This window comes from Saccopteryx bilineata, chromosome 1 (assembly GCF_036850765.1).
Source record: "Saccopteryx bilineata isolate mSacBil1 chromosome 1, mSacBil1_pri_phased_curated, whole genome shotgun sequence".
Lineage (NCBI taxonomy): Eukaryota > Metazoa > Chordata > Mammalia > Chiroptera > Emballonuridae > Saccopteryx > Saccopteryx bilineata.
This window is the reverse complement of record NC_089490.1, coordinates 88,559,509-88,586,760: the sequence shown is the minus strand read 5'-3', so window position 1 is coordinate 88,586,760 and position 27,252 is coordinate 88,559,509. Positions and strand designations below refer to the sequence as shown.

General features: G+C 46.7%; 2 protein-coding genes and 1 non-coding gene across 8 annotated transcripts; 1 reads left to right on the top strand and 2 right to left on the bottom strand.

Annotated features, from left to right (window-relative positions):
* Positions 1-1,612: 1,612 nt before the first annotated feature.
* Positions 1,613-3,832, top strand: TOMM22 (translocase of outer mitochondrial membrane 22). Its single transcript, XM_066253082.1, has 4 exons — positions 1,613-1,749; positions 2,015-2,133; positions 2,593-2,710; positions 3,149-3,832. The coding sequence occupies exons 1-4, from the start codon at positions 1,633-1,635 to the stop codon at positions 3,221-3,223; spliced, it is 429 nt and encodes a 142-aa protein (XP_066109179.1). The 5' UTR covers positions 1,613-1,632; the 3' UTR covers positions 3,224-3,832.
* Positions 3,833-4,061: 229 nt separating this feature from the next.
* Positions 4,062-25,452, bottom strand: JOSD1 (Josephin domain containing 1). Of its 6 annotated transcripts, none has more exons than XM_066258009.1 (5): positions 25,436-25,452; positions 23,910-24,729; positions 7,301-7,429; positions 6,973-7,167; positions 4,062-6,070 (listed from the first exon to the last, which is right to left on the bottom strand). In XM_066258009.1, exons 2-5 carry the CDS (start codon positions 24,092-24,094, stop codon positions 5,971-5,973), a joined length of 609 nt encoding a protein of 202 aa, XP_066114106.1. In that variant the 5' UTR covers positions 24,095-24,729; positions 25,436-25,452; the 3' UTR covers positions 4,062-5,970. The 6 variants fall into 6 exon arrangements, with proteins under 6 accessions (XP_066114106.1, XP_066114088.1, XP_066114079.1 ...); XM_066257991.1 differs by lacking the exon at positions 25,436-25,452 and adding an exon at positions 25,031-25,418; XM_066257982.1 differs by lacking the exon at positions 25,436-25,452 and adding an exon at positions 25,067-25,418.
* Positions 13,657-13,763, bottom strand: LOC136321600 (U6 spliceosomal RNA). The gene has a single exon (XR_010728747.1). It is a non-coding gene; the product is annotated as a U6 spliceosomal RNA (small nuclear RNA).
* Positions 25,453-27,252: the final 1,800 nt, after the last annotated feature.

Here is a 27,252-nt window from a genome sequence, read left to right as displayed (position 1 = left end):
AATGTCTGGAGCCTATGCTCAAGCCAGTGACTTCAATGTTTAGAACTGAGGGAGCAGAAAAATATGAAAAATAACCAAACACAGCTGGTCCTTGCTTGTTATCAGCTCCTTGAAATGAACTTGCAGTTCCAGAGAGAATGAGTGATAGTCAAGGACAGACACTCCGGTCTCCTCTCCCCCTCCCCTCCCAGCGATGAAAGTCATGTAGGTCTGCAGACAAAGAAGTCATAGAAATCAGGCATTTGTTACATGAAAGCTAAAGCTGTAAAGGTATATAAGATGTAAGAAATCTAACTTTGGGGAGCTCGTGTTTTGCCTCTTTTGGGGTCACGCTGTTGTGCTGGCTAATAAATCCTATTTCCTTCATCAAGTTGTCTGGGTTTCTTTGTCTCCCTTGATTCTTGCTACAATATGGCCTGACCTATGGTGGCACAGTGGATAAAGTACCAACCTGGAATGACTGCGGTCGCCAGTTCAAAACCCTGGGCTTGCCTGGCCTAGGCACATATGGGAGTTGATGCTTCCTGCACCATTCACTAAAAAAAAAAAATATATATATATATATATATGTGTGTGTGTGTGTGTGTGTGTGTGTGTACATATATATGGATAATACCTAACTCTGGGGAGGGTGTGTAGAAAAGGACACTTAATTCATGATTGTAAAAGTATATAATTTAAGGGCAATCAGCTAATACCTAGCAAAATTATATATTCACACTTTTTTTTGGCAGCAAGTCCACTCCCAGAAACCTATCCTTCAGAATGATAGTAACTCTGTACTGTTCCTCAATTTCTTCATTTCTAAGATGGAGATTAATAGGCCCTGGCCAGTTGGCTCAGCACCAGCCATCACATGGACATCCCGGGTTTGATTCTGGTCAGAGCACACAAGAAGCAACCATCTGCTTCTCTTCCCCTCTCGCTCCCCGCTTTTCTCCCTCTTCTTCTCCTGCAGCCAGTGGCTGGATTGGTTGGAGTGTCAGCCCCAGGTGCTGAAGACAGCTCAGTTTGTCCCAGGGTAGGCCTCAGGCCCTGAGGATAGCTTGGTTGATTCAATCATTGGCCCGAGAGGGAGGTTGCTGCGTGGGTGCAATGAGGGAGTCTCACTATCTTCCCTCCTCTCACTTAGAAAAGAAAAATGGAGGTAACAATACTTCAATACACACACAAACAATGCCTGGTACTTAAGTGTTAACTCTTGCCTCTGTTTTAGTACATTGGGTCTGTTTACTTGAGATTTTCTCAAAAGACCAATACAGCCTCAAATCTCTTAACTTACTCCTACCAACACAACTCAGGTAAATGAAAAGAATTAGTGTTTCTCTAAGTGCGATCCCTGGGAGGCATGTTAAAATGCAAGTTGCTGGGCCCACGCGAAACCCTCTGAACAGAATTTCTAAGGAAGCACCCTAATTTTAGCAAGTTTCCCCTGTGTTAATTTTCATTGCAATCTCAGTCGCCTCCTGACTTGGTTGAAGGTGTTTGATGACAGCCGGCGAGAAGATGTCGCTCTATCCTAGCCCTCCCGCCTCGGGCTCCCGGAAAAGCAGTTCTATCCTCGCTTCGCGCTACACTCGCTTCCTCTTTTCCGGTTCCGGTGGCACCTCCTCGCCCCTCCCACCTCCAGTCATGGCCGCCGCCGCTGCCGTTGCTGTTCCTGGGGCTCCCCTGTCCCCGGACGAATTGCTTCCGAAAGGCGATGCTGAGAAAACTGAGGAGGAGCTGGAAGAAGACGACGACGACGAGGTAGTGGTTCCTGCGGGGCGGGGTGTGGGGGTCTGGACAGGAGCGCCCGCCCGGGGGTGTGGGCTCCGCGTGCTACGAGATCGAAGCAAAGGCGTGTCGCGGATCCTGGAGAGGTCTGAACTGAGGCGTCTTCTCTGGGAGGCGGAGTTAGGGGCCCCGCTGGGCCCAGGATGCCCTAGCTCCTAGGGGAGGGGTAGCTTGGCGTGTCGGCGTCGTGGGGAGGTTACCGCTGCTTCAGCCAAGACCCGCGTCCTCTCCACCGCAGTTAGATGAGACCCTGTCGGAGAGACTCTGGGGTCTGACGGAGATGTTTCCAGAGAGGATCCGGTCCGCGGCCGGTGCCACTTTTGATCTCTCCCTCTTTGTGGCTCAAAAAATGTACAGGTAAGGAACAGGGGCAAAGAGAGTTGGGAGTGCCTGGAATACACGCATATACCATAACTAAACATAGGCTTTGGAGTTGCATACCAGGGTTGGAAGCTAGTCTGCCACCTAGATCGTTGAGTGACCTTGGACTCGTGATACTTTAACCTTTCTTTGTCTCACTTACTTTTTTATAAAGTGGGGATTCTTGTCGGGCAGGGTCATTGTTAGAATCATTTCAGATGATGTGAGATAATTAACGTATTAGTACCTTTGTAAGAACTCAGGAGAATGTTAGAAGTACTGTCACTTAGATACACAGCTATCAGAACTGCTTCTCTTCTTTCTAGTAGGATATGGTGCAAGAGTTGGGTAAAATACATTAATCAGAAACATTCGCTTATGTAGCATGAGAAATTTGGTTTTCTTAGTCCAACTTTCTAGTTTTGCCCCACCATCTTGCTCACAATCCCCCTGCAGGTTTTCCAGGGCAGCCTTGTGGATTGGGACAACTTCCTTCATGATTCTGGTTCTTCCTGTTGTCTTTGAGACTGAGAAGTTGCAAATGGAGCAGCAGCAGCAACTGCAGCAGCGGCAGGTGAGTCCAGACCCTGGGCTTTTTGCCAGTGGTGGAGACGCAACTTGGTTATTTCTCCAGCACCAGGGTAAACTAGCAGTTAATGTGTGGGTAGAGATTGGGATCTGGCCCATGTTCTTTTAGGTACTTGATTGTATGCTGTAAGCATTCTGTAGACCAGGTGTCCCCAAACTACGACCCCGCAGGCCGCATGCGGCCCCCTGAGGCCATTTATCTGGCCCCCACCGCACTTCCAGAAGGGGCACCTCTTTCACTGGTGGTCAGTGAGAGAAACACTATGTGGCGGCCCTTCAACAGTCTGAGGGACAGTGAACTGGCCCCCTGTGTAAAAAGTTTGGGGACCCCTACTGTAGACCTTGTCTGCCCCCAGTGAGGTAGGAGGTAAAAAAAGATCCCTAGACTCGTACAGTGCCTTACATCTTCCCTTTTCTGTTCCAGATACTTCTGGGGCCTAACACAGGGCTGTCAGGAGGAATGCCAGGGGCTCTACCTTCACTTCCTGGGAAGATCTAGATTGTTACTACTATCTTTAACTTGTCTTGGTGGATGAAGTTTGAAAATAGTGTTTGAACTGCTGATTTTTTTTTTAACTTTGGCATTGACCTATCTAAACCTGGTTGAGAGAATTTCCCCCACATTGTCTCATGGAGAGACTTCCAACTTGCAGCTGTGCCCTTCAAGCTATCCTGACTTCTGTCCTCACTCGGATACCAGAGTGCAGCAATGCAGATGGTTACTCCAGCCCTAGCCATCTTGGCCTCTTTCACTAGATTACTCCTGACCAGATCTTGTATATTTTGTTGGGTAGGAACTGATGCCATTGGGAAGGATGTACCCCTGACCGTTAATGACTATTTTGTTTTGATATGCACACTATATGAAATACAAAATGCATTATAGCTATAGTATAAAAGCAGCCACTGTGAAGTTCTATATATGTTGGAAAAGGGAGGGGCCAGGGGGCTGGCAGCAGCTTCAACCACAGGATGGGGACTGTGGAGGGCAGAGCAGAAACTCACTTTCACTGCACTTTTTGGCTGTTAGACCTGTGTATATGTCTAAAAGAGGGGGGAAAAGTCAGTGCTCTCTTTTGTATTTAAATAAAAATGATTCCAACTGAAAGTGTCATGCGTGTGTTTCTGATATACACCTCAAAATTACTTAGATCATTTTAGAAGGGCAAGACATGAGCTGCCCCAACCACAATATATCTAAAAGATGACCTGTGATATTAGTGAATTCCTTCAAAAGCAGCATCATACTCCAGTTTGCCTTTTTTTTAATGTACATAATTACAGAATTCAGACATGAGATTTATATATGGAGTTTTCCATTTTTAATATTTGGTTAAACAAAATACATCTTTTGTAAACAAACCCAGCACAAGGCCAACAAAAAAGGGGAGGGGGGAGAAAAGCAAGAAAAACAAAGCCTAGGGTTGCCGCTTACCAGGCATCAGGATCAGGCCTGTCCCTTTCCTTAAAGGAAATGGGGCTTTTTGCCCATGGGCATCAGCATGGGTCCCTGTTCCTAAGCACCAGAATTGGATATGAACAGAAACCAGCCCTGAAATGTTTAAGCGTCTTTGCATATCCCATTGGGTCAAGGACTCCCAAGTACATGAGGACTCCTTTGAAGTGCAATTTGCACAGGCCCAAGCAGACTGGAGGAGTTTCCTCCTCTTCCCAGGAGATGGCTTACTAGATCACTGACAGCGCCAATGGACCCAAGGTCCTCTTTGTGACAATCAGCAAGGTCAGCTATAACTTCTGGCTGGTGGTGGTTGGAATGTCATTGTGCAGGGGTAAAGAACTCTGTGGTGCCAAGCAGGTCTGGTGTAGAAAATGGTGCAAAAGAGACTGGTCAGTTGCTTAGATGGTGTAACGCGATGGCCGCTTGGTGGCCTGTTACTCAGCACAAAAACGGCCTTGTTGAAGATGTATGTGCAGAGAAAGTGCTGGTGTAAACATGCACTCCAGTCACAGTGGGGAGGAGAAAGCCTCAGCTCCATCCTGTATAGTTTGCTCAGGTTTGACATGCAAGCCCAGGCTGGCTTTGCTGCTGGAGGGAAATCTGGCCAGTGGGGCAGCTCTCAGGCCTGCCAAGACCATTGATCTGTAAGGGATGCACAGGCCATCCCTGCCTGCCCACCTGCATCGAGGCAATCACAAACACTTTGGTGACACGCAGTGTGGTATGACATGTACTTCCCCTCCTCTTGTGTTCCAAGGGTGCAGGAGAAAAGTGGCCTACAACTATCTAAAGAGGTAGGGGGTGGGTCAATTCTTAGTTGATTTGTAAAGGAAACTACAGAAAGATGACAAACCCAGGTCCTATAACATAATGCACATAACCATCAACTTGAGGACTGCTTGTCACTATAGTGACTCTGACCCAAGGACTTCTGATTCCAGCTGTTCTCTTAACAATTCTATCCTCACCCAACTGTGTCTTAAATTAGTAATTTCGTATTGAAGGCAGGTTTATTTTTTCTTCATTTTGCTGGAGTGGGTCAACTGGGAAAATTGTCCTTTTGCTTATCTTGTGCCCCTGAGCCTCCTAAATTAATGAAATGGCAGGGACAATGCTGGAGTGAGGCAGAGGGGTCATCCATGCCCACCTGGCTTTGGCCATGTCCTCTTAGGTATCTCTAACTCACACTGTCACTCTAGAATGTTTCAGGATTCCACCACTTGGTATGAAATATTAGAGAACTTTTCATTATAAAATTCTTAAGGATGACCAGAAACCACTCTTAAAAATAGAGTGAGGGGTGGCATTAAGGGTTGGAGACGGCATGCTTACTGCTGCTGGGGTTTTGGAGATGGGTTCCTGAGAGGCCCTTTTGCTCTGGGTCCTTCAAACCAGTCTTTAGACCCACTAGTTGCTAGGAAAGGGGAAATGGAGGAAGCATCCTCAGGTAAGTCAGAGCAGCAGTGAACTCCAGCAGAGCCTTTGTCAAGTCCTCAGAGGAAAGGGCATAATAAGCTAGGACCCACCTTTTTTTCCCTCTCTTCAAATAAAACAAGGGTCTTCCATCGCTTGCCCTAAGCACAGTGCTCCTACCTTCCTTTCCCAGGAACAAGTAACGCTGGTTGTTTCTTGTAACATTTCACACATCTGGCCTATTGCACTGTCAAATCTGAGGGAGAATATCCCGATGAGATGTTTGGGAAGTGGCAAGGCAGACCCACTGCATAGGCCACAGCACGTCACAGAGGATTTAGGGGGCTGAGGTGAGGAAAGGTTGGGCAGAACTGTTATATATCAGCCCTCCAACTCTGATGGGCCTCCACTTCTTCTGGTACCACCAGCAGGAGTTCACAGTTCTTTCCCCGCAAATGATGTTTTAGAAATTTCCTATGGGAAAAAATACAGATTAAATGATGGGAAAATTATAAATTCCTGTCTTGGACCCCATGCTCACTGGTAACCTCAGTATACTGTTGGCCATCCTAAACACTTGTAGTGATCTGTTCTGTGAGGATTCCACCCTTGGTTACCCCTTAATCTGTTCAGTTAAATTTCCAATCTGAATTTCTGTTCCTATCCCTACTGCCAAAACTAGCTAGTTCTGTGACAAATACAGCCAGCCCAGAGTACTATAAAGGACTTCTACATCTAAAAAAAAAGTTTTAGCCTGACCAAGTGGTGGTGCAGTGGGTAGAGCGTCGGACTGGGATGCCGAGGACCCAGGTTCAAGACTCCAAGGTTGCCAGCTTAAGCGCGGGCTCATATGGTTTGAGCAAAAGCTCACCAGCTTGGACCCAAGGTCGCTGGCTCGAGCAAGGGCTTACTCGGTCTGCTGAGGCCCGCGGTCAAGGCACGTATGAGAAAGCAATCAATGAACGACTAAGGTGTCGCAATGCTCAACAAAAAACTAATGATTGATGCTTCTCATCTCTCCATTCCTATCTTGTCTGTCCCTGTAAAAAAAAAAAAAAAAAAGTTTCTTCTTTGGTCCCAGGGAAATTTAGCCCTCTCTGGCCTGAATGCCTTTCTTTTTCTGAACTGACCGCTCCGTGACAATTGTCTAAGTGTAGATAACATGACAGTGCCAGTCCCACCACAACAGAAGGCCAATATCCCAGGTGCTGAAACTTCATGGGTCATCAAAGATTCATGTCTTTGATTCTAGTAGGCAGGAAGAGGTCCAAAGAGTTAGGAATTTCATTTCTTTTTTCAAATAACCAAAGATGAGCTCAACTTCCTCAAAACACCAAAGGAAGGGGCCCAGCCAGCACATTAGCAATCACAGGCACCTGAGCTCGCTCTCGCCTCCAATCCACTCGGGCATCTTCAGTTTGGAGTCAAGGTTGTAGTAGGCGCCGCCCACCTCTCGAACACAGATCCAGTGCTGCCTTTTGAGAGGCAATTTCAGTGGACCCCAGCACAGGCTGGAGGGGAGATTCATGATGAAACCCATGACATTAGTGAGGGCAATGGCACTGACATCCCTGCAGAAGAGAAATGGTGTCAGGATACAAGCAGCAAACCCGGCACGGTTCCCTGCCATACCACAACTGGCCGCCTACCTCCCTACCCATACCGAGTGCCAGTCTGCATCGTGTCAAGCCTGGCTCAGATTACCTTCGCTTGTCCCACCAAACAGCTTCATAGCCTTTGGTTTGAAGTGCTGCCATGATGACATTCACATCGTAGTTCCCATTTCCCAGCATGCTCTTCTTGTGGGGTGTCACCATGGTGTTCGGAGACAACCTATAGATGTGAAAGGAGGGGTGAGACTTGAGACTTGCTGATGTGCTAACTACCTAAGCCTGCACTACTGGAAACAGAAGGGTACTCTAGGCCATTGTCCCCTGGAAGTTTGTTTATCCCACTGACCATAACCAGCTTTCAACAAAATATACTGCTCACAAAAATTAGGGGATATTTCAAAATGAATATGAAGTGATAAAATATTCCCTAATTTTTGTGAGCAGTATATTTGTCATCCGGGTTCCTACTGTCCCAGGAATTACTTCTCTTTTTATGCAAAATAATAATTCAATAGTGATGGGGGCTGTCTGTCATTTAGAAAGTGTGTCTACAGTGAAGTCAATGGACACAAAGAATGTTCCACGGAGTATCATTTATGAACTCCCCAGCCTACACATGTCTGCAGTCTTTTTCCTTGCTGATTTTCTGCCCTGACACAAGCCTTTATTTTTTTTCCAACAATGGGAAATAGTATTTCCTATTTACAGCACAGAGAGTATTTGCTCTTCGTTTACAGTTTTATTTTGTTTGTTTGTGTTTTTACAGAGACAGAGAGAGGGACAGATAGGGACAGACAGTCAGGAACGGAGAGAGATGAGAAGCATCAATCATCAGTTTTTCATTGCGACACCTTAGTTGTTCATTGATTGCTTTCTCATATGTGCCTTGACCGCAGGCCTTCAGCAGACTGAGTAACCCCTTGCTCGAGCCAGCGACCTTGGATCCAAGTTGGTGAGCTTTGCTCAAATCAGATGAGTCCGCGCTCAAGCTGGCGACCTCGGGGTCTCGAACCTGGGTCTTCCGCATCCCAGTCCAATGCTCTATCCACTGCGCCACTGCCTGGTCACAGACTTCGTTTACATTTTAAATGCTTCCTACTGAAGGCTTGCACACCAGTCCTCATTAATCATCTAATACTCAAAGGCCCACAGGGGCCCAAGCAGGTAACAGAAATATAGGAATTGGGGCCAGATATAAAGCAATAAAAAGTACTATAGTAAGTTATTAAATTACAATATTAAACTGGAAAGCATTCCAAATATACGTATATGTATAAAATACTTAAATAAGATTTCTAAAAATATTAAAACACAGAGAATCAATTAAAAGTGTTTTGTGCCAGATAAACAAAACTCAACTGCAATCTGGTTTGCTCAGCCAAATTAAAGCCGTTTTTGGCCAGGCCTCTTAACCACTCCTTCATCTCAAGGCAAGGTCAGTTCTGAAGGCATTTGTAATCCTATTATTTTTCTTTCCTAGGTTTGTCCGGCCAGGACCTGAAGGAAAGGGCAGCATGTGTGGAGGAAGGGAAGTGTGGAAGGGAAGCAGAGATGTCCAGAGGCTGCTAAAGGCCATCTCCAGAAGAGAACTGAGACTTTAGGTCAATTCTAAAAACTTAATCTGATAAAAAGTTAAAAAAATCTCTATGCAGTAAACATACAGATAATTTTTCAACATAAAAGATACTCTTGCTACTGCTTAAACCCTCTGGTGGCTTTCAAAACACTTAAATACAATCCACATTACTTCCTCTGGCCTGCAAGGCCCTCGAGATCCTGCAGACCTCATCACACAGACCTTCTCTGCTACTTGAACATACAAAGCTCTTTCACACTGAGGGCCTTTGTATTCACCCACGGCTGCCACCATCTAGAATACTCTTTCCCTGGATTGTCATTTGGTCCGCTCCTTATTTGGGTCTCAAGTATTATTGCCTTGAGGCCTTTTCTGACCATCAACCTTAGGTTTCTCCTAGTCACTTCCACTAATATCCACTGCTTTACAATAATTATAGCACTTGTCACTATGATACATGTCTTCTCATCTGTCTGATTTTTCATACTACAATGACAGCAGAGGCCACAGAGGCCCTCTCATCCTGTTAATGCTACATCACCAGGGCCCAAAGAGTGCCTGGCACATTATAGGTGCTTAAGTAAGAATAGTGTTAAAGTGTTCTCTATGTTTATTTTGTTATCTTATCTCTTTCCCTGAAAATAGAAGTGGACCCTCAAAATGAGAAGAGCTTACAATGCTTGTCTCCAAAGCCAGCAAACTATGATATCTGAAGACGCTCAATTCCACCCTGCAACCAAAATGTTTTCCCTGTAACAATAACTACCATTTATTGAAAACTTCTGTGCCAAGCCCATGGCGTGCTTTCGTATGTTTCTAATTTAATCCTCACAATAAGCCTATATTAAGCTATCAATTATTTCCATTTTATAACTTTAAAAAAAACTGAAGTTTGAATGACTTGTCCCTGATCACTTATCTTTCAAGTGACAGAACTAGGATTCAAACTGAGATCTGTTGGAATCTGAAGTTGTGCCTGTTTTACAGCAAGGACCCAAGATGAGAATGGTGGTGGTGGCAAGCTGATAAAGACAGGCCAGCTGAGTCCCTGGGGCCTGAGCTTAAAATGTAGCTTAATAGGAAGGACAAACGCTCTCAGTGGATTCTTGGGCACTTGGATTAAATACAAAAGCCCACGAAAGAAAAGCTCAGCTTAAGATATATATATATATCAAGTTCCTGCCTGACCAGTGGTGGCACAGTTGATAGAGCATCAACCTGGGACAGCTGAGGTCTCAGGTTTGAAACCTCGAGGTCACTGGCTTGAGTGCAGGATCATCAACATGATCGCATGGTTGCTGGCTGGAGCCCAAATGTCACTGGCTTGAGCCAGGGGTCTCTGGACTGATTGGAGACTCCTGCCCCCCAAGAGGCAATCAATGAACAACTCAAGTGCTGCACCTACTAATTGACACTTCTCATCTCTCTCCCTTCCTGTCAATCTTCTCTCTCTAAAACACACACACAATCAAGTTCCTTTCTCTTCACCATTTTTTCACTTCACTTTCAGTGAAGTCTCTAACCAACAGGTGCATGAAGGCTCCAACAAATAAACTGCTGAGTCTTCCTCCTCTTTCACCACCGAAGTCCCTACCAGACTCAAACCTTAGAGCTGCACTTTCCCAAATATGTTCCCAGAGGATCACAGAAAACATTCACTACAATGGCTGAATGAATCAAGAAAACAGGTTTCCTGAAATAATTCTTGGAACTTCTAGTTTTCTAATACTACCTTGAGTCATTTTTTTTTTGACAGAGTCAGAGAGAGGGACAGACAGGGACAGGAAGGGAGAGAGACGAGAAGCATCAATTCTTCGTTGCAGCACCTTAGTTGTTCATTGATTGCTTTCTCATATGTGCCAAGACCTGGGAGCTATAGCAGAGTGAGTGACCCCTTGTTCAAGCCAGTGACCTTTAAGTTCAAGCTAGTGACCATGAGATCATGTCTATGATCCCACGCTCAAGCCATTGACCCTGCGCTCAAGCTGGTGAGCCTGTGCTCAAACCGGATGAGCCCGCACTTAAGCTGGTGACCTCAGGGTTTCAAACCTGGGTCCCTCCACATCCTAGTCCAATGCTGTATCCACTGCACCACCGCCTGGTCAGGTTTACCTCGAGTCTTGAGAATTATCTTTCAGTTCCCAAACATGTTTGACCACATATTTTTTTTTTAGAGGTGCACCCTATTGGACCTTCTCTCCTACACCTTCTCAGATTCAAATTATTTCCTGTCTGCTCTATCTTTCCCTTAACTGGAGGCCCCTCACCCCACACCTAGACTTTTAAGAAGGTTTCTAAATTGATCTTGCTTTCAAACTCTTCTACCTCCTATTCACCTCTATGTTCCTGCTGCATTCACCAAGGCATCACCATTTCGCTCTTATATAAGAACTGCCAATGGAGGCCCTGGCCATTTAGCTCAGCGGTTGAGTGTAGGCCTGGCATGTGGAAGTCCCAAGATTGATTCCCAGCCAGGGCACACAGAAGCGCCCATTTGCTTCTCCCCCTTACCCCTCTCCTTCCTTTCTATTTCTCTCTTCCCCTCCTGCAGCCAAGGCTCCAGGGGAGCAAAGTTGGCCTAGGCGCTGAGGATGGCTCCATGGCCTCCACCTCAGGCACTAGAATGACTCTGATTGCAGTGGAGCAATGCACCAGAGGGGTGGAGCATCGTCCCTGGTGGGCATGTCGGGTGGATCTGATCCCGGTTGGGTGCATGAGGGAGTCTGTCTGCCTGCCTCCACCCTGCTTCTCACTTCAGAAAAATACAAAAAAAAACAACAAACAAAAAGAACTGCCAGGCCTGACCTGTGGTGGCGCAGTGGATAAAGCGTCCACCTGGAAATGCTGAGGTCGCCGATTCGAAAACCTGGGCTTGCCTGGTCAAGGCACATATGGGAGTTGATGCTTCCAGCTCCTCCTCCCTGTCTCTCTCTCTCTCCTCTCTAAAATGAATAAATAAATAAAAAAAAAAGAACTGCCAGTGGAGCCAACTGCCCCCTTGGCCAATTCCAACCCCCAAACCCTACTCAGACTGCTGTTTCCCTTTCATTGGGCTTCATGCACCATGACCATGTGGCCTCTTTCATCCATCCTCCTTTCTGTTCCAAGTCAAATCTTAAAGCTTCTTTAGGCTCAACCTCACATCCTACCTCCTCCATGGACTCTTTCCTGGCTCCTTTATAACAGAAAAAGGAGGGAGACTGGGAGGACCACACAAACCTAAGCTTACATCCATCCAACAGTGATACTAACCGTGAAATTTAATTTTCCTGCCTATCTGTAAAAATGGGGATGATTCCTATCATATAGGACCATTGAAAAATTCAGGTATTTTATACATGTCCAAACAAACAATAAATTCCTGAAGGAAAGGAAATGGCTCTTCTACTCTGTATCCCTCACAGCTAGGCACTGCCAACTCAGTAAACATGTGTTGGCCAAACCAATCAATACAGGAAATGCTAAGAATGGCTTCCATCTCAATCACAGCATGCAATCATTTGAATAAGTGGGGTCTACCCAGTGTGCCTACTATGCTAGCACCTGTTTTTTTTTTTTTGTTTTTTTTTTAAATTTTATTTATTTATTTTTTACAGAGACAGAGAGTGAGTCAGAGAGAGGGATAGACAGGAATGGAGAGAGATGAGAAGCATCAATCATTAGTTTTTCATTGCGCATTGCAACACCTTAGTTGTTCATTGATTGCTTTCTCACATGTGCCTTGACCGCGGGCCTTCAGCAGACTGAGCAACCCCTTGCTGGAGCCAGCGACCTTGGGTCCAAACTGGTGAGCCTCGCTCAAACCAGATGAGCCCGCACTCAAGCTGGTGACCTCGGGGTCTCGAACCTGGATCCTTCCGCATTCCAGTCCGACGCTCTATCCACTGCGCCACCACCAGGTCAGGCGCTAGCCCCTGCTTTTATGTTAACAATAACTAAGTGCCCACTGTTACTTTTGTAAACTTTATTATTTAATCCTCCCAACAATTTTGAGAGAGATTAGCCTCACAGTGTAAATAAGGAAACTACTTTGCTCACAAAAATTAGGGGATATATATATATATATATATATATATATATATATTTTTTTTTTAATTAGAGGAGAGGAGGCAGAGACAGACTCCAGCATGTACCCCAACCAGGATCCACCTGGCGAGCCCACTCGGGGGCAATGCTCTGCCCATCTGGGGCCCTTGCTCCATTGCAACCAGAGCCATTTTTTTTTAGTGCCTGAGGCAGAGGCCATGGAGCCATCCTCAGTGCCCAGTGTCAACTTGCTCCACAGAGCTATAGGTGCAGGAAGAATGGAGGAGAGAGATAGAAAGAGAAGCCAAAGGGGGAGGGGTAGAGAAGCAGATGGGTGCTTCTCCTATGTGCCCTGGCCAGGAATTGAACCCAAGACATTCACATGCCAGGCCAATGCTATACCACTGAGCAACTGGCCAGGGTCAAGGGGATATTTCAAAATGAATATGAAGTGATAAAAAAGGAAGCATTTAGGCCCTGGCCGGTTGGCCCAGTGTTAGAGCGTCAGCCCAGTGTGTGGATGTCCTGGGTTCAATTCTTGGCCAGGGCACATAGGAGAAGCACCCATCTGCCTCTTCACCCCTCCCCCCTCTTGCTTCTCTCTATCCCCCCTCTTCCCCTCCTGTAGCCAAGGATCCAGGAGCAAAGTTGACGCTGGGTGCTGAGGATAGCTCCATGGCTTCTGCCTCAGGTTGCAACAGAGCAATGCCCTAGATGGACAGAGCACCGCCCCCTAGTGGCTTGTCCGGTGGATCCCGGTCAGGCACATGCGGGAGTCTGTCTCTCTGCCTCCCCACTTCTCATTTCAGAGGGGGAAAAAAAAGCATTTGATTTTTTTTTTTTTTTTTAATATGGAACGCTTCACGAATTTGCATGTCATCCTTGCGCAGGGGCCATGCTAATCTTCTCTGTATCGTTCCAATTTTAGTATATGTGTTGCCGAAGCAAGCACAGCATTTGATTTTTTTATTAAACAAGAACATCAGAAAAGCAAACAAGTCAAAGAAAGTTGTTCAATTATGCAAATGAGATGCAAAACCAACTTTTATTTCATTGGTGAAAATGCACTATACAAAAGGCTAAAAGTACTGGAGTATCTACATGTTCCCTGGTATTGAAAGTGCACATCCTGCAATTTCCCAGCCCTTGCAATGCCCCTGCAACACGATTTGCTTGAATGCAAAGTCTGGAGAGCCATAGGACGTCTTGAAGCTGGTCAAACGTAGATGACAGTGGCAACAGCACTTGGAACATCCCAAAGCGTGGTGAGCAGACTGTGAAATTGCTTTCAAGAGACTGGCACGGTACAAAGACGGTGAGAGTAATGCAACAGAGCTGCAGGGACAGCTTCTTGCTTCTACTAGACGACGGATATGCACCCAGACCATATGAAATTGGCTCCACTGTGTTGGATTGCATGCCTGGAAACCAATGGTATGCATTCCTTTATCTGAACACCGTAGAACTTGTAGAAGGTGGGCTGATGAGCACTGTCATTGGACCCATGATGAGTGGTCAACTGTCCTCTTCTCTGATGAGTCATGGTTCAGTCTGCAGCCTGACAATCATCATGTCCTGATCTGGCGTGAAAAAGGAACACAGGAGAATCCATGTTTCATACAAGAAAGGGACTCCTTTGGTGGTGGAATCATGGTGTGGGCTGGCATCAGCATTGGTAGTCGTACCAACCACCACATCATCAGTAATGGATTGCTGACTGCTATCACATACCAAGATGATGTCCTGCACCCAGTAGTGGTATCCTATGCTGGAGCAGTTGGAAACAACTTTCTTTTCATGGATGATAATGCAAGGTCCCACCATGCACATCTCATCAACAACATGCTTCAGGAGGCAGGAATCGAACACATGGACTGGACTTCATGTTCTCCAGACCTGAATCCCATTGAATATGCTTGGGATGCACTGGGAAGATGTCTGGGAAACCATCCAATGCTTCCCACAACACTTCTTGAGCTGGAGGTTGCCCTGGAGCAAGAGTGGCAGAGGATCCCACAAGAACTGCTGGACAACCTGATCCTGTCCGCTCCCCATCACTGTCAGTGTGTTTTGGCAGTCTTGGGTGACCATACACCCTACTGAATGTGTGGCACTCTTGTCCAGTTTGACATGCTTCTGTTCACCCCCCACAAAAATGTCACTTGCTACTCAATCACAAAGATTGAGTTTGCATCTCATTTGCATAATCAAACAACTTTCTTTGACTTGTTTGCTTTTCAAATTTTTTTATTTTTTATTTTTTTACAGAGACAGAGAGTGAGTTAGAGAGAGGGATAGACAGGGACAGACAAACAGGAATGGAAAGAGATGAGAAGCACCAATCCTTAGTTTTTCATTGCGTGTTGCAACACCTTAGTTGTTCATTGATTGCTTTCTCATGTGCCTTGACCGCGGGCTTTCAGCAGACCGAGTAACCCCTTGCTGAAGCCAGAGACCTTGGGTTCAAGCTGGTGGGCTTTTGCTCAAACCAGATGAGCCCGCACTCAAGCTGGCGACCTTGAGGTCTTGAACCTGGGTCCTCTGCATCCCAGTCTGACACTCTATCCACTGCGCCACCGCCTGGTCAGGCTTGTTTGCTTTTCAGATGTTCTTGTTTAATTAAAAAAAAATCAAATGCTTCTTTTTTAATCACTTCATATTCATTTTGAAATATCCCCTAATTTTTGTGAGCAGTGTAGGTGCCAAGAGTAGTGACTTGCCAAGTCATCTACAGCTAGTTAGTGGCAGACATAGGCCTGACTCAGCCTCCTAACTCTGAACAGAGCTAACTAAGGTCATACTGAACAGTCTTCCAGATATTTCGACACATTGAATTTAATGGGATCCTTTTCTATTCCAATATTGTTTTCTTTCTTTTTAAAAATTTTCCCATTGATTTGAGAGAAAGTGAGAGAGAGAAGCATCAAGTCATTGTTCCAACTCATTTGTTCTCTTTAGTTGTACACTCATTGGTTGCTTCTTGTATGTACCCTGACTAGGGGTTGAACCCGTGACCTTGATACACTGGGACAACACTCCAAAACTCTATCCACTAAACAACCTGGCCAGAGCTGGATTTTCTTGAGACTCCTTGGCCAACTCCTGTTCAGGACTGACTCTCAATGATTTTATTAGAAATTCTAGACCACAGCCTGACCAGGTGGTGGCGCAGTGGATAGAGCGTCGGACTGGGATGCGGAAGGACCCAGGTTCGAGACCCCGAGGTCGCCAGCTTGAGCGTGGGCTCATCTGGCTTGAGCAAAGAGCTCACCAGCTTGGACCCAAGGCCCCTGGCTCCAGCAGGGGGTTACTCGGTCTGCTGAAGGCCCACGGTCAAGGCACGTGTGAGAAAGCAATCAATGAACAACTAAGAAGTCGCAACGCACAACGAGAAACTGATGATTGATGCTTCTCATCTCTCTCCGTTCCTGTCTGTCTGTCCCTGTCTATCTCTGCCTCTGTAAAAAAAAATAAAAAATAAAAAATAAATTCTAGACCACAAAGCAGGTTTTTCACTGTTGCCACAGCCAGAGGTTAGAGTGATAAAATTTGAAGTGATCTCCAAGTAAGAAGATGGGCTCTAGTCCAGGTCTCACACCTCAGATTAAATTCCAGGTCCTCTCTCACAGTTACCACTGTGTCTGGCTATGCTAGTAAGTTCAGATTTTAATGAAAAGATGATGTGGAGCCTGACCTGTGGTGGCGCAGTGGATAAAGCGTGGACCTGGAAATGCTGAGGTCACCGGTTCGAAACCCTGGGCTTGCCTGGTCAAGGCACATATGGGAGTTGATGCTTCCAGCACCTCCCCCACTTCTCTCTCTCTGTCTCTCCTCTCTGTCTCTCCCTCTCCTCTCTAAAAAAATGAATAGAAAAAAAAAAAAAAAAAAAAGATGATGTGGAGACATTTATCCTTATTCCTCTTCTCCCGTAATTAGTATTTTCCTTTTCATCAGGTATCAAAAGATGTGACATAATACAGCTAGAACTTCCTGATGTCTTTAAGTCATTAAGTGTAGAAAGTACAGATCATAGGGCCAGACACACAGAAGTACTCTGTAGTAAATGTTGGCTATGAGGACAATGATGTTTGGCCCTTGGATGAGATAATTCAAATCTCTACAGGTTAACATTCAACACCTCTTCTCAATTTATAACCGCAGTATCTTTAAATGTGGCTCCTTCCAGCCTGACCAGGCAGTGGCTCAGTGGATAGAGCGTCAGACTGGGATGCAGAGGACCCAGGTTCGAAACCCCGAGGTCGCCAGCTTGAGCACGGGCTCATCTGGTTTGAGCAAAAGCCCACCAGCTTGAACCCAAGGTTGCTGGCTCCAGCAAGGGGTTACTCAGTCTGCTAAAGGTCCGCGGTCAAAGCACATATGAGAAAGCAATCAATGAACAACTAAGGTGTTGCAACGCGCAATGAAAAACTAATGATTGATGCTTCTCATCTCTCCGTCCGTGTCTGTCTAACCCTGTCTATCCCTCTCTCTGACTCACTCCTGTCTCTAAAAAAAAAAAAAAATGTGGCTCCTTCCACCTGCTCAGGGGCCTTTTAATAGGGAGGCAGGAGAACTGCCCTTTTGTGGTACAGAATGCTGGTTATCCACCAGTATCTATAATTTCTGGGACTTCCAGCTGGCATTAGATTTTCCCCCTAGTACCAAGCTAGTTTTTGTCTATTTAGATCTGAACATCTATTTTATTTGGGAGAGGAATACATACCTAGCTGCCAGAACATTTGATCACTGAAAAACTGAGATGATCTAATTAAAATCTTTGAGACCTGAGGATTTTCAAAACAACCTTGCAAAGCTGCTACCATATTATTTAACTTCTAAGTCCTTTCTTTTTTATTTATTTATTTTTTGTATTTTTCTAAAGTTGGAAATGGGGAGGCAGTCAGACTCCCGCATGCGCCCGACCGAGATCCACCCAGCATGCCCACCAGGGGGCGATGCTCTGCCCATCTGGGTGTTGCTCTGTTGCAACCAGGGCCATTCTAGCGCCTGAGGCAGCGGCCTTGGAGCCATCCTCAGCACCCAGGCCAACTTTTGCTCCAATGGAGCCTTGGCTGTGGGAGGGGAAGATAGCAACAGAGAGGAAGGAGAGGGGGAAGGGTGGAGAAGCAAATGGGTGCTTCACCCTGGCTGGGAATCAAACCTGGGACTCCTGCACACCAGGCTGACGCTCTACCACTGAGCCAACCGGCCAGGGCTAAGTCCTTTCTTTTTTAAAGCACAGATACATATGATAAAATGTATGGTAGGGAAGGAAGGAGAGGGAAGGGGTGAGGAAAGGAGAGGGGCATAAAGAAAATAAAATTAAAGGTGATGGAGGACAATTCGACTTTGGGTGATGAGTTTACAATATAATCAAATGTCAAAATGATCTGGAGATGTTTTCTCTGAACCTACGTACTCTAATTGATCAATGTCAGCCCGTTAAAATTGTCTAAAAAGAAACCCCCAAAAAAGTATGAGATAAATATCCACATCTATACACATACATACTGATGAAACGTGCTGTATTTCTATTATTTTCTGATTTCACATGTTGCAAACTGACCCTTCTCAAACCTCTTTTTGCTATCACTGTGGACATTACCACTATCTCCAAACCCTGAACTGAGCCTAAGCCTGTCACATCTCTGACTACTGTCTTCCCCGTCCACATGTTGCTGCTGACTCATTAGTGTAATTCTTCCTAAGTTCCTATTCGTTTGTGTTCCAAACATGAGTCATCTCCTATGCACAACTGTATTAAAACTCCACCCCGCTTTTGTGTTTCTCTTTCATCTGGCTAAAATTCAACTGCTAGGATGAACTTCCTCTCAACAAAAAGCATTAATAAAATTTTTTCTCATTTCTACTATTCATTAGCCACATCTTCAAAAAAGTGTATAACATCAACCTGGGAATTTAAAATCATCTAGTTAAACCTGCCAACATTACTGTTCTGTCTGTTAGAAAGCAAATAGATCTCTTTTCCTTTTAGATTGTTCCAAATTCCATGGTTCTCAAGTCCTGGACAATGTGTATCTCTGAAATGTACGTTCCAGCGGTGGAGTCCTATTCAATCTGTTTTCTCTACAGTGCCTAGCAGTGCTTACACACTGCAGGTAGCCAGTAAATGTTGGTTTAAAAAAATTCCACTTGCCCTGGCCGGTTGGCTCAGCGGTAGAGCATCGGCCTGGCGTGCAGGAGTCCCGGGTTCGATTCCTGGCCAGGGCACACAGGAGAAGTGCCCATTTGCTTCTCCACCCCCCCCCCTTCCTCTCTGTCTCTCTCTTCCCCTCCCGCAGCCGAGGCTCCACTGGAGCAAAGTTGGCCCAGGCGCTGGGGATGGCTCTGTGGCCTCTGCCTCAGGTGCTAGAATGGCTCTGGTTGCAACAGAGCGACGCCCCAGAGGGGCAGAACATCGCCCCCGGGTGGGCATGCCGGGTGGAACCCGGTCGGGCGCATGCGGGAGTCTGTCTGACTGCCTCCCCGTTTCCAGCTCCTGAAAAATGAAAAAAAAAAAAAATTCCACTTTCTCTCTCTCACCTCTTCTCCGTTTGCTTTTTCCTCTGATGTCTTTCAGGCTTGTCTTGTTTTTAATCATCCAAACAAAGTATTCTATATAGAATACTATCCTTCCCTGACCAGGCGGTGGCACAGTGGATAGAGCGTCGAACTGGGATGCAGAGGACCCAGGTTCGAGACCCCGAGGTCACTAGCTTGAGTGCGGGCTCATCTGGTTTGAGCAAAAGCTCACCAGCTTCAACCCAAGGTCGCTGGCTCGAGCAAGGGGTTACTCGGTCTGCTGAAGGCCCACGGTCAAGGCACATATGAGAGAGCAATTAATGAACAACTAAGGTGTCGTAATGAAAAACTAATGATTGATGTTTCTCATCCCTCTCCGTTCCTGTCTGTCTGTCCGTATCTATCTCTCTCTCTGTCTCTGTAATAAAAAAAAAAAAGCATTAAAAAAATAATAATACTATCCTTGGAGTGGGGACAGAGTATAGATAGATAGTCTCTGTGTACTGGTGTGCTATTTCTTTAAGGTAGATCTTTACATTGTGCTGACTGGGAATAGGGGAAGGTAGCACAACTTACTAAAGCTTTAAAAGCCAGGACTAGAACTCTGGTTCCATGTGAGTGTTTAACATATATTTAGCATTCTTTCATTCAGAGAAAATGCAGTTAAGAGCCCCACCATTATTCACAAACAGCTTATAATCATAATCCACATCTTCATGCCTGACCTGTGGTGTCGCAGTGGATTAAGCGTCGACCTAGAATGCTGAGGTCGCTGGATAGAAATCCTAGGCTTGCCTGGTCAAGGTACATACAGGAAGCAACTACTATGAGTTGATGCTTCTCGCTTCTCCCCGACTTTCTCTCTCTCTCCTCTCTCTAAAAATCAATAAATAGCCTGACCAGGCGGTGGCGCAGTGGATAGAGCGTCGGACTGGGATGCAGAGGACCCAGGTTCGAGACCCCAAGGTCGCAAGCTTGAGCGCAGGCTCATCTGGTTTGAGCAAAAGCCCACCAGCTTGAACCCAACCAAGGTCACTGGCTCCAGCAAGGGGTTACTTGGTCTGCTGAAGGCCCATGGTCAAGGCACATATGAGAAAGCAATCAATGAACAACTAAGGTGTTACAACGTGCAATGGAAAACTAATGATTGATGCTTCTCATCTCTCTCCATTCCTGTCTGTCTGTCCCTGTCTATCCTTCTCTCTGACTCACTCCCTGTCTCTGTAAAAAAAAAAAAAATCAATAAATAAAAATGTAAAAAATAAAAAAGAAATTATAGTCCACATCAGACCCAGACCCAGACCAAACTTACTAGAAGGGTGGATAGCTACTCATGATACATGCTTTTCCAATACTCAGGAAGTGACAGAACAGTTAGGAGGCCAGGCCCTGGAGTCACAAAGCTTGGGTCCAAATCCTGCCACTGATAACTCTGTAAACTGTGCCATGATTTCTTCATCTGGAAAAACGGGAAATAACACAGAACCTACCGTTTAAGATCAGTGTGAGGAATGAATTAACACAAGGAAACAGTGCTTTGCAGAGTGAGTGTTAATCTGTGTTAGTGATCGTTATCATGTCAGATCAGAGGCCAAATTTATATAAGTGAAAAATTTCTAGGCCCTGGCTGGTTAGCTCAGTAGGTTAGAAATTGTCCTGAAACACCAAGGCTGTGATGTGGGTTCCATCCCTGGTCAGGCACATATGGGAAGTGACCAATGAACAAATGTACAACTAAATGGAATAACAAATGAATGCTTCCTTTTTTCTGTTTCTCTAAAATAAGTAAATAAATAAAAAATTATGAATGAACACATGGAATCTTGACTTGAAATTTACCAGTGAGTGAAATTGGGCAAACTGCTTAAACTGAATCCTAGTTTCCTTCTTACTATTGATGAGGTTGTTGAAAGGTTGCTACCTATTACCAAGTACTAAGCTCATTCAAGCACTCACAATGAGTTCTTTCCTTCACTCTATCTTGGGTTAAGAAATATTGCAAATATTGAATTTAGAACATTAATGGCGCCCTGGCCGGTTGGCTCAGCGGTAGAGCGTCGGCCTAGCGTGCAGAGGACCCGGGTTCGATTCCCGGCCAGGGCACACAGGAGAAGCGCCCATTTGCTTCTCCACCCCTCCGCCGCGCTTTCCTCTCTGTCTCTCTCTTCCCCTCCCGCAGCCAAGGCTCCATTGGAGCAAAGATGGCCCGGGCGCTGGGGACGGCTCTGTGGCCTCTGCCTCAGGCGCTAGAGTGGCTCTGGTCGCAACATGGCGACGCCCAGGATGGGCAGAGCATCGCCCCCTGGTAGGCAGAGCTTCGCCCCTGGTGGGCGTGCCGGGTGGATCCCGGTCGGGCGCATGCGGGAGTCTGTCTGACTGTCTCTCCCTGTTTCCAGCTTCAGAAAAATGAAAAAAAAAAAAAAAAAAAAAGAACATTAATGGCTGGTCAAAAGGAAGCAGTCTAATGGATTGGCCTACTTTCTACTCCTTTCAGTTACATGACTTGGTGATGAGACAAATTATCTCAACTGCCAGGGCCCAATTCCTGAAGAGTTAATTCTACTTGCCAGATAATAACCATACGCAAATAACACATTTGCCCTGCTAAGGCATAACTATGGTTATTATTGGCAGTGAAAAATAATTACCCTCATTACAATTTTGTGAGCACACTAGGATTAACATTCATTTAAGAGAGGACTATGGCCCTGGCCGGTTGGCTCAGTGGTAAGAGTGTCGGCCTGGCGTGCAGAAGTCCGGGTTCGATTCCCGGCCAGGGCACACAGGAGAAGCGCCCATCTGCTTCTCCACCCCTCTCCCTCTCTTTCCTCTCTGTCTCTCTCTTCCCCTCCTGCAGCAGAGGCTCCATTGGAGCAAAGATGGCCTGGGCGCTGGGGATGGCTCCTTGGGCTCTGCCCCAGGCGCTGGAGTGGCTCTGGTCGCAACAGAGCGATGCCCCGGAGGGGCAGAGCATCGCCCCATGGTGGGCAGAGCGTTGCCCCCTGGTGGGCGTGCCGGGTGGATCCTGGTCGGGCGCATGCGGGAGTCTGTCTGACTGTCTCTCCCCGTTTCCAGCTTCAGAAAAATACAAAAAAAAAAAAAAAAAAAAAAGAGAGAGAGAGGACTATGGCTCTTTCAGGGTAAATGGTCCACACCTATGGTTTCACAAATCACTCCAAGTAAGTTGTTTCCAACTGTAATTCAGGTCCTTCTGGTGCAATACTTTCATCACTGAGTGAAGGGAGTCAGAAAAGGGTCTTCTGGAACTGTCAATATGCACTGCTTGAAGAATTTTTGAACTTTCTCCACACTGAGAACTGAGCAGGTCTACAATTTCTAGCTGGAGGAATCAGGCTCACTGCCAAAGCTAGTATGTACTGCAGTCATGCTAACATGCCTTGGTGATCTTAAACAAATTATCTCACCTGCTCAGGCCCCATTTCTTGATGAGAATTAGTTCCTGCACAACTAATTATCAAACCTCTTTGATAAAAGAAGTTTAGAACAACAAAGCAGAGAGAAAAAGCTGAACTCCTATCAACCTGTCAGATAGCATTTGGCAAAATGGTCAGAAAGGGTATCTAGAATGAAGTAGAAAAGAGAGGGGATCAAAAGTCAGCTTCACATCATAGCTTTGCTACTTAGAACTGTTTGGACAAATTACCTGACCTTTCTGCCTATTTCTCCATCAATAAAAAAGAAAGACAGGAAGCCTGACCAGGCGGTGACGCAGTGGATAGAGCATCGGACTGGGATGCCGAGGACCCAGGGTCGAGACCCTGAGGTTGCCAGCTTGAGCACGGGCTCATCTGGTTTGAGCAAAGCTCACCAGCTTGGACCCAAGGTCGCTGGCTCGAGCAAGGGGTTCCTTGGTCTGCTGAAGGCCCACAGTCAAGGCACATATGAGAAAGCAATCAATGAACAACTAAGGTGTTGCAATGCGCAATGAAAAACTGATTGATGCTTCTCATCTGTCTGTCCCTGACTATCCCTCTGACTCTCTCTGTCTCTGTAAAAAAAAAAAAAAAAAAAAGAGAGACAGGAAAACTTGTTGGGAGGGCTACACAAAGCAAAGTATGAAAAGCACCAGGCTGAGCACTATGAATACACTATAAATATATCTTTCTATGGAACCCACAACATTCCACCTCCGATGACAGGTGACTGAATACTTATCCCCTTCTAGACTGTAAACTCCTCGGAAGCAGGACTTGAGAGGCATGATAGCACAGTAGTCAACTGCACAGATGTAAACCTGAATTCAAACTTAGCTTCATCTTCTGGTAGGGTATATTACCTGGACAAGTTACTGAACTTCTCTGAGTCTTATCTTTATCCATGAAATAGAAGTAACACATACTGCATGAGATTGTTGAAATAAAATCCCTGAGGCTCTGGGCACTGTGCTTAACCCATAGTAAGTTCACAATAATTATCTTTCCAATTCTGTGTCCCTTGTACCTGCGAACAGCACCCCGCTAATACCCGTTGAAGGTGTATTGAAATGAGACTATGCCCACCCACAGAAATTTAGAAATAGCAAAAAGTATCAAGAAGCCAAGAAGGGGTCCCTTACCTCTGGAAAATCTCCTGCAGTGTTTCTCGGGTGAACGCACTGCTATCCTGGAAGACATTATTGAGGGCATGCAGAGCACAAAGCTCCCTGCGCTGTTTCTCATGGTAGATTTGTGGGGGTGCTGCCTGGGGCAGCTCCAATGATTCAGATTTGGCCTTGTCTCCTTTCCATGGCACGCAACTCATGTTTTTCGTTTTAGGTTCCAGAGAGGGCTAAAAACACCCCACCCTTCCCTCCTGGGGAAGAATGGAAGTAAGCTTCTCAGTCTTTTCAGGATTCCTGAAGTCCACCTTATTTTCTGGTGTCTATGATTTATGCTTTGTCATGGGAGAAAAGGCTGGAATCAAAAGGAAAAACGATCCACCTCTTCAGTTATTAGAAAAATAACTTCTGGGTTAGTCTATTTCGCCACCACTGTCAAAGTGCTTTAAAAAAAAATCATATAAAACCTAAGACCTTGTTCCCTTCTCCTACCCTACCCTCCCACCCCCCAAAATACACGACTTTCTTGTATTTTCCTCTCTGCGGAAGCCAACCAGGCCTCAAAGCAGGAGGACAGAACGAAATCGGTCACATCGTTCCTTTTCTTCCATTTCTTTCGAACCACAACGCCACTAACTCAGGAGACAAGGCCTAGGTGGTGGATAAAACGCAATATTCGAGCAGCTAGCGAGGGCCCGCCAAGGCGGGCTCGCGGGCAGTGCTGGAGCCTCCGAGGCGGCTCTCCATCCCCTCCGGGTGCGGTGGGGTCCTCAGGACGCAGGTCCAGGAGGGCGCCGCTCCCTTCGAAAGCGCGGACTCTCACCTTCCCGCCGCAGCCCTGCGGGGGGAGACAACCCGTCAGCTCCGGCGGTCACACGGGCAGCCGCAAAGGACCAGCCAGGCCGGGAAAGTGGCGCGGCTCTCTGGCCCCAGCCCGAGGGAAGCTCCTGCGCAGGGACTGGCAGACCCACGAGGGGTGGGGCCGAAATATTCGCTTCGCTCTCGTGGGCCCACCCGTCGCACCGCCCCCACCCAAACCTCCCGCCGGTCACGTGAGTGCAAACCGAGGGGCCCTCCCGTCGCTCCCCTAAACCCGGTCCCCTCGCCAAGTCGCGTCCGCGCCGCAGGGCAGCTCTCACTGCCGCAGGGTGCCACCCAGAGCTGCGAGCCACCACCTGGGCCGAGCTCCGGCGGGCGCGCGCACCTGGGCCCAACGTCAGCGGCCCTCGCCCAGCGCGTGCTCCGGAAACGCCCTCCTGCACCGCCCAGCTCCCGCCCCGCCGTAGCGTCACGTCTGAGGTCAGCCTGACGTCAGCGGCGCCGGCTTAGGGGCCCTGGCAGCTGCGCGGCAGTTGGCTGTGTTCCGGCAACGTTGGGCGACCGGGTCGGTGTGGGGCTGCGGAGCCGGGTAGTGGCAGCGGGTCGCGCTGGAGCCGAGTTTCTCGGCTCTGAGCCTCCCCTAGGCTGCCCTGGGTCGGGTGGCCTGCGGGAATCCCGCCTCGACACCCGCCGCTCCTCCCCGGGCGTCGTTCACGGGTGCTGACCTGGGCTGCGGCTGCACTTGGCGGACCTCCCCCGCCCCGCCCCGCCCCTCTCTGGGCTGGGCTACTCTGGCTGAGTGCTTTCGCCAACCCGGATCCACGACTCCTGCGCAGACCGTTTTATATTTGTTTAGAGTGGGGTTCCGCAGGTGATTTCAAAGCGCCTAACCGGCAGGCTGGGCTCAAAATCTCGGTTAGTGGGCCCGACCGCGCCGCACTCTACGGGAACGCTGAGACTGTCACTTTTTAGAGTGAAGAGTCTGATTTCAGTTCGTTGGTGTCGTATTTCGGTTCACTACAAACAGACTACTGTCCTCTCGCCTTCACGGCGGCTGCCCACGAAGCTTTCCTCTTAAGGTTTATCTAAGCGCATCGTGTATGTCAGAAAGGTAAATTTTTAGTCCTGCGTGAATTTTTCCCTCTTTACCCCTAGGACATGTGGAGGACATCACCAAATACTATCCATCTTAGCTGTCTTCCGTTTGGACTTTTGTTCAGAAAACTGGAAAAACATCTCTGACAATTCTGTCACTTCAATCCTAATTGAACAGGACTCTTAACAACATTACACTTAACACAGTTATCACTTAACACGTTTGAGTGCCTACTACGTGGCTTGGAATCCTCTGGGCTGCTCCAGACAGCTTTTTAAAAAAATATTTTATTGATTTTAGAGAGAGAGGAAGGGAGAGAGACAGGGACAGGAACATTCATCTGTTCCTGTATGTGCCCTGATCGGGTATCTAACCAACTCTCCTGGCAGGGCCAGACAACTTTTTGAATTACCTGAAAATTTTTGTATTTTATAAGCCTAAGTGTTAGTTATATTTATGTAAGATTGGTTATTGAGGCTTGCAAGCAAGCATTGTTCTAAGTGCTTTACAAATATAAACTTATTTACTACTATCCTGTGAGGTAGGCACTTTTTTTTTTTTTAAAGGAGAAAACTTATGCTCAAGTTAATTAACTTGCTCTAGGTCAGTGGTCCCCAACCCTTTTTGGGCCATGGACCTGTTTAATGTCAGAAAATATTTTCATGGACCTTCCTTTAGGGTGGGACGGATAAATGCACAAAATAAAATTATGCGACCAGCGTAAAAACTGTGGTATTTTAAAATATAATTGTTGAACTTACAAGACAAGCGTCAAGAGTGAGTCTTAGATGGATGTAACGGAGGGAATCTGGTCATTTTTAAAAAATAAAACATTGTTCAAACTTAAATATAAATAAAACGGAAATAATGTAAGTTATTTATTCTTTCTCTGCGGACTGGTACCAAATGGCCCACAGACCGGTACCGGTCCGTGGCCCGGGGGTTGGGGACCACTGCTCTAGGTCACATAATAAGTAGTGGACCAAGGGTTTGAAACCAGACTCTAACCTGTCTTTAGAAAGAGGATTTAAAGATAGCTAGGGAATTCCCTTTATAAAATGTGATTTTAGACTTCTTTTTTTTTTTTTTACAGGGACACAGAGAAGGATAGATAGGGAAAGACAGACGGGAATGGAGAGAGATGAGAAGCATCAATTATCAGTTTTTCGTTGTGACACCTTAGTTGTACATTGGTTGCTTTCTCATATGTGCCTTGACCGCGGGCCTTCAGCAGACCGAGTGACCCCTTGCCCGAGCCAGCGACCTTGGGTCCATGCTGGTGAGCTTTGCTCAAACCAGATGAGCCCACGCTCAAGCTGGCGACCTCGGGGTCTTGAACCAGGTTCTTCCGCATCCCAGTCCGACGCTTTATCCACTGTGCCACCGCCTAGATTTCTCTATTAAAGAAACACCTACTCAGAGAATATTCTGGGCAAAGCCTTGTGG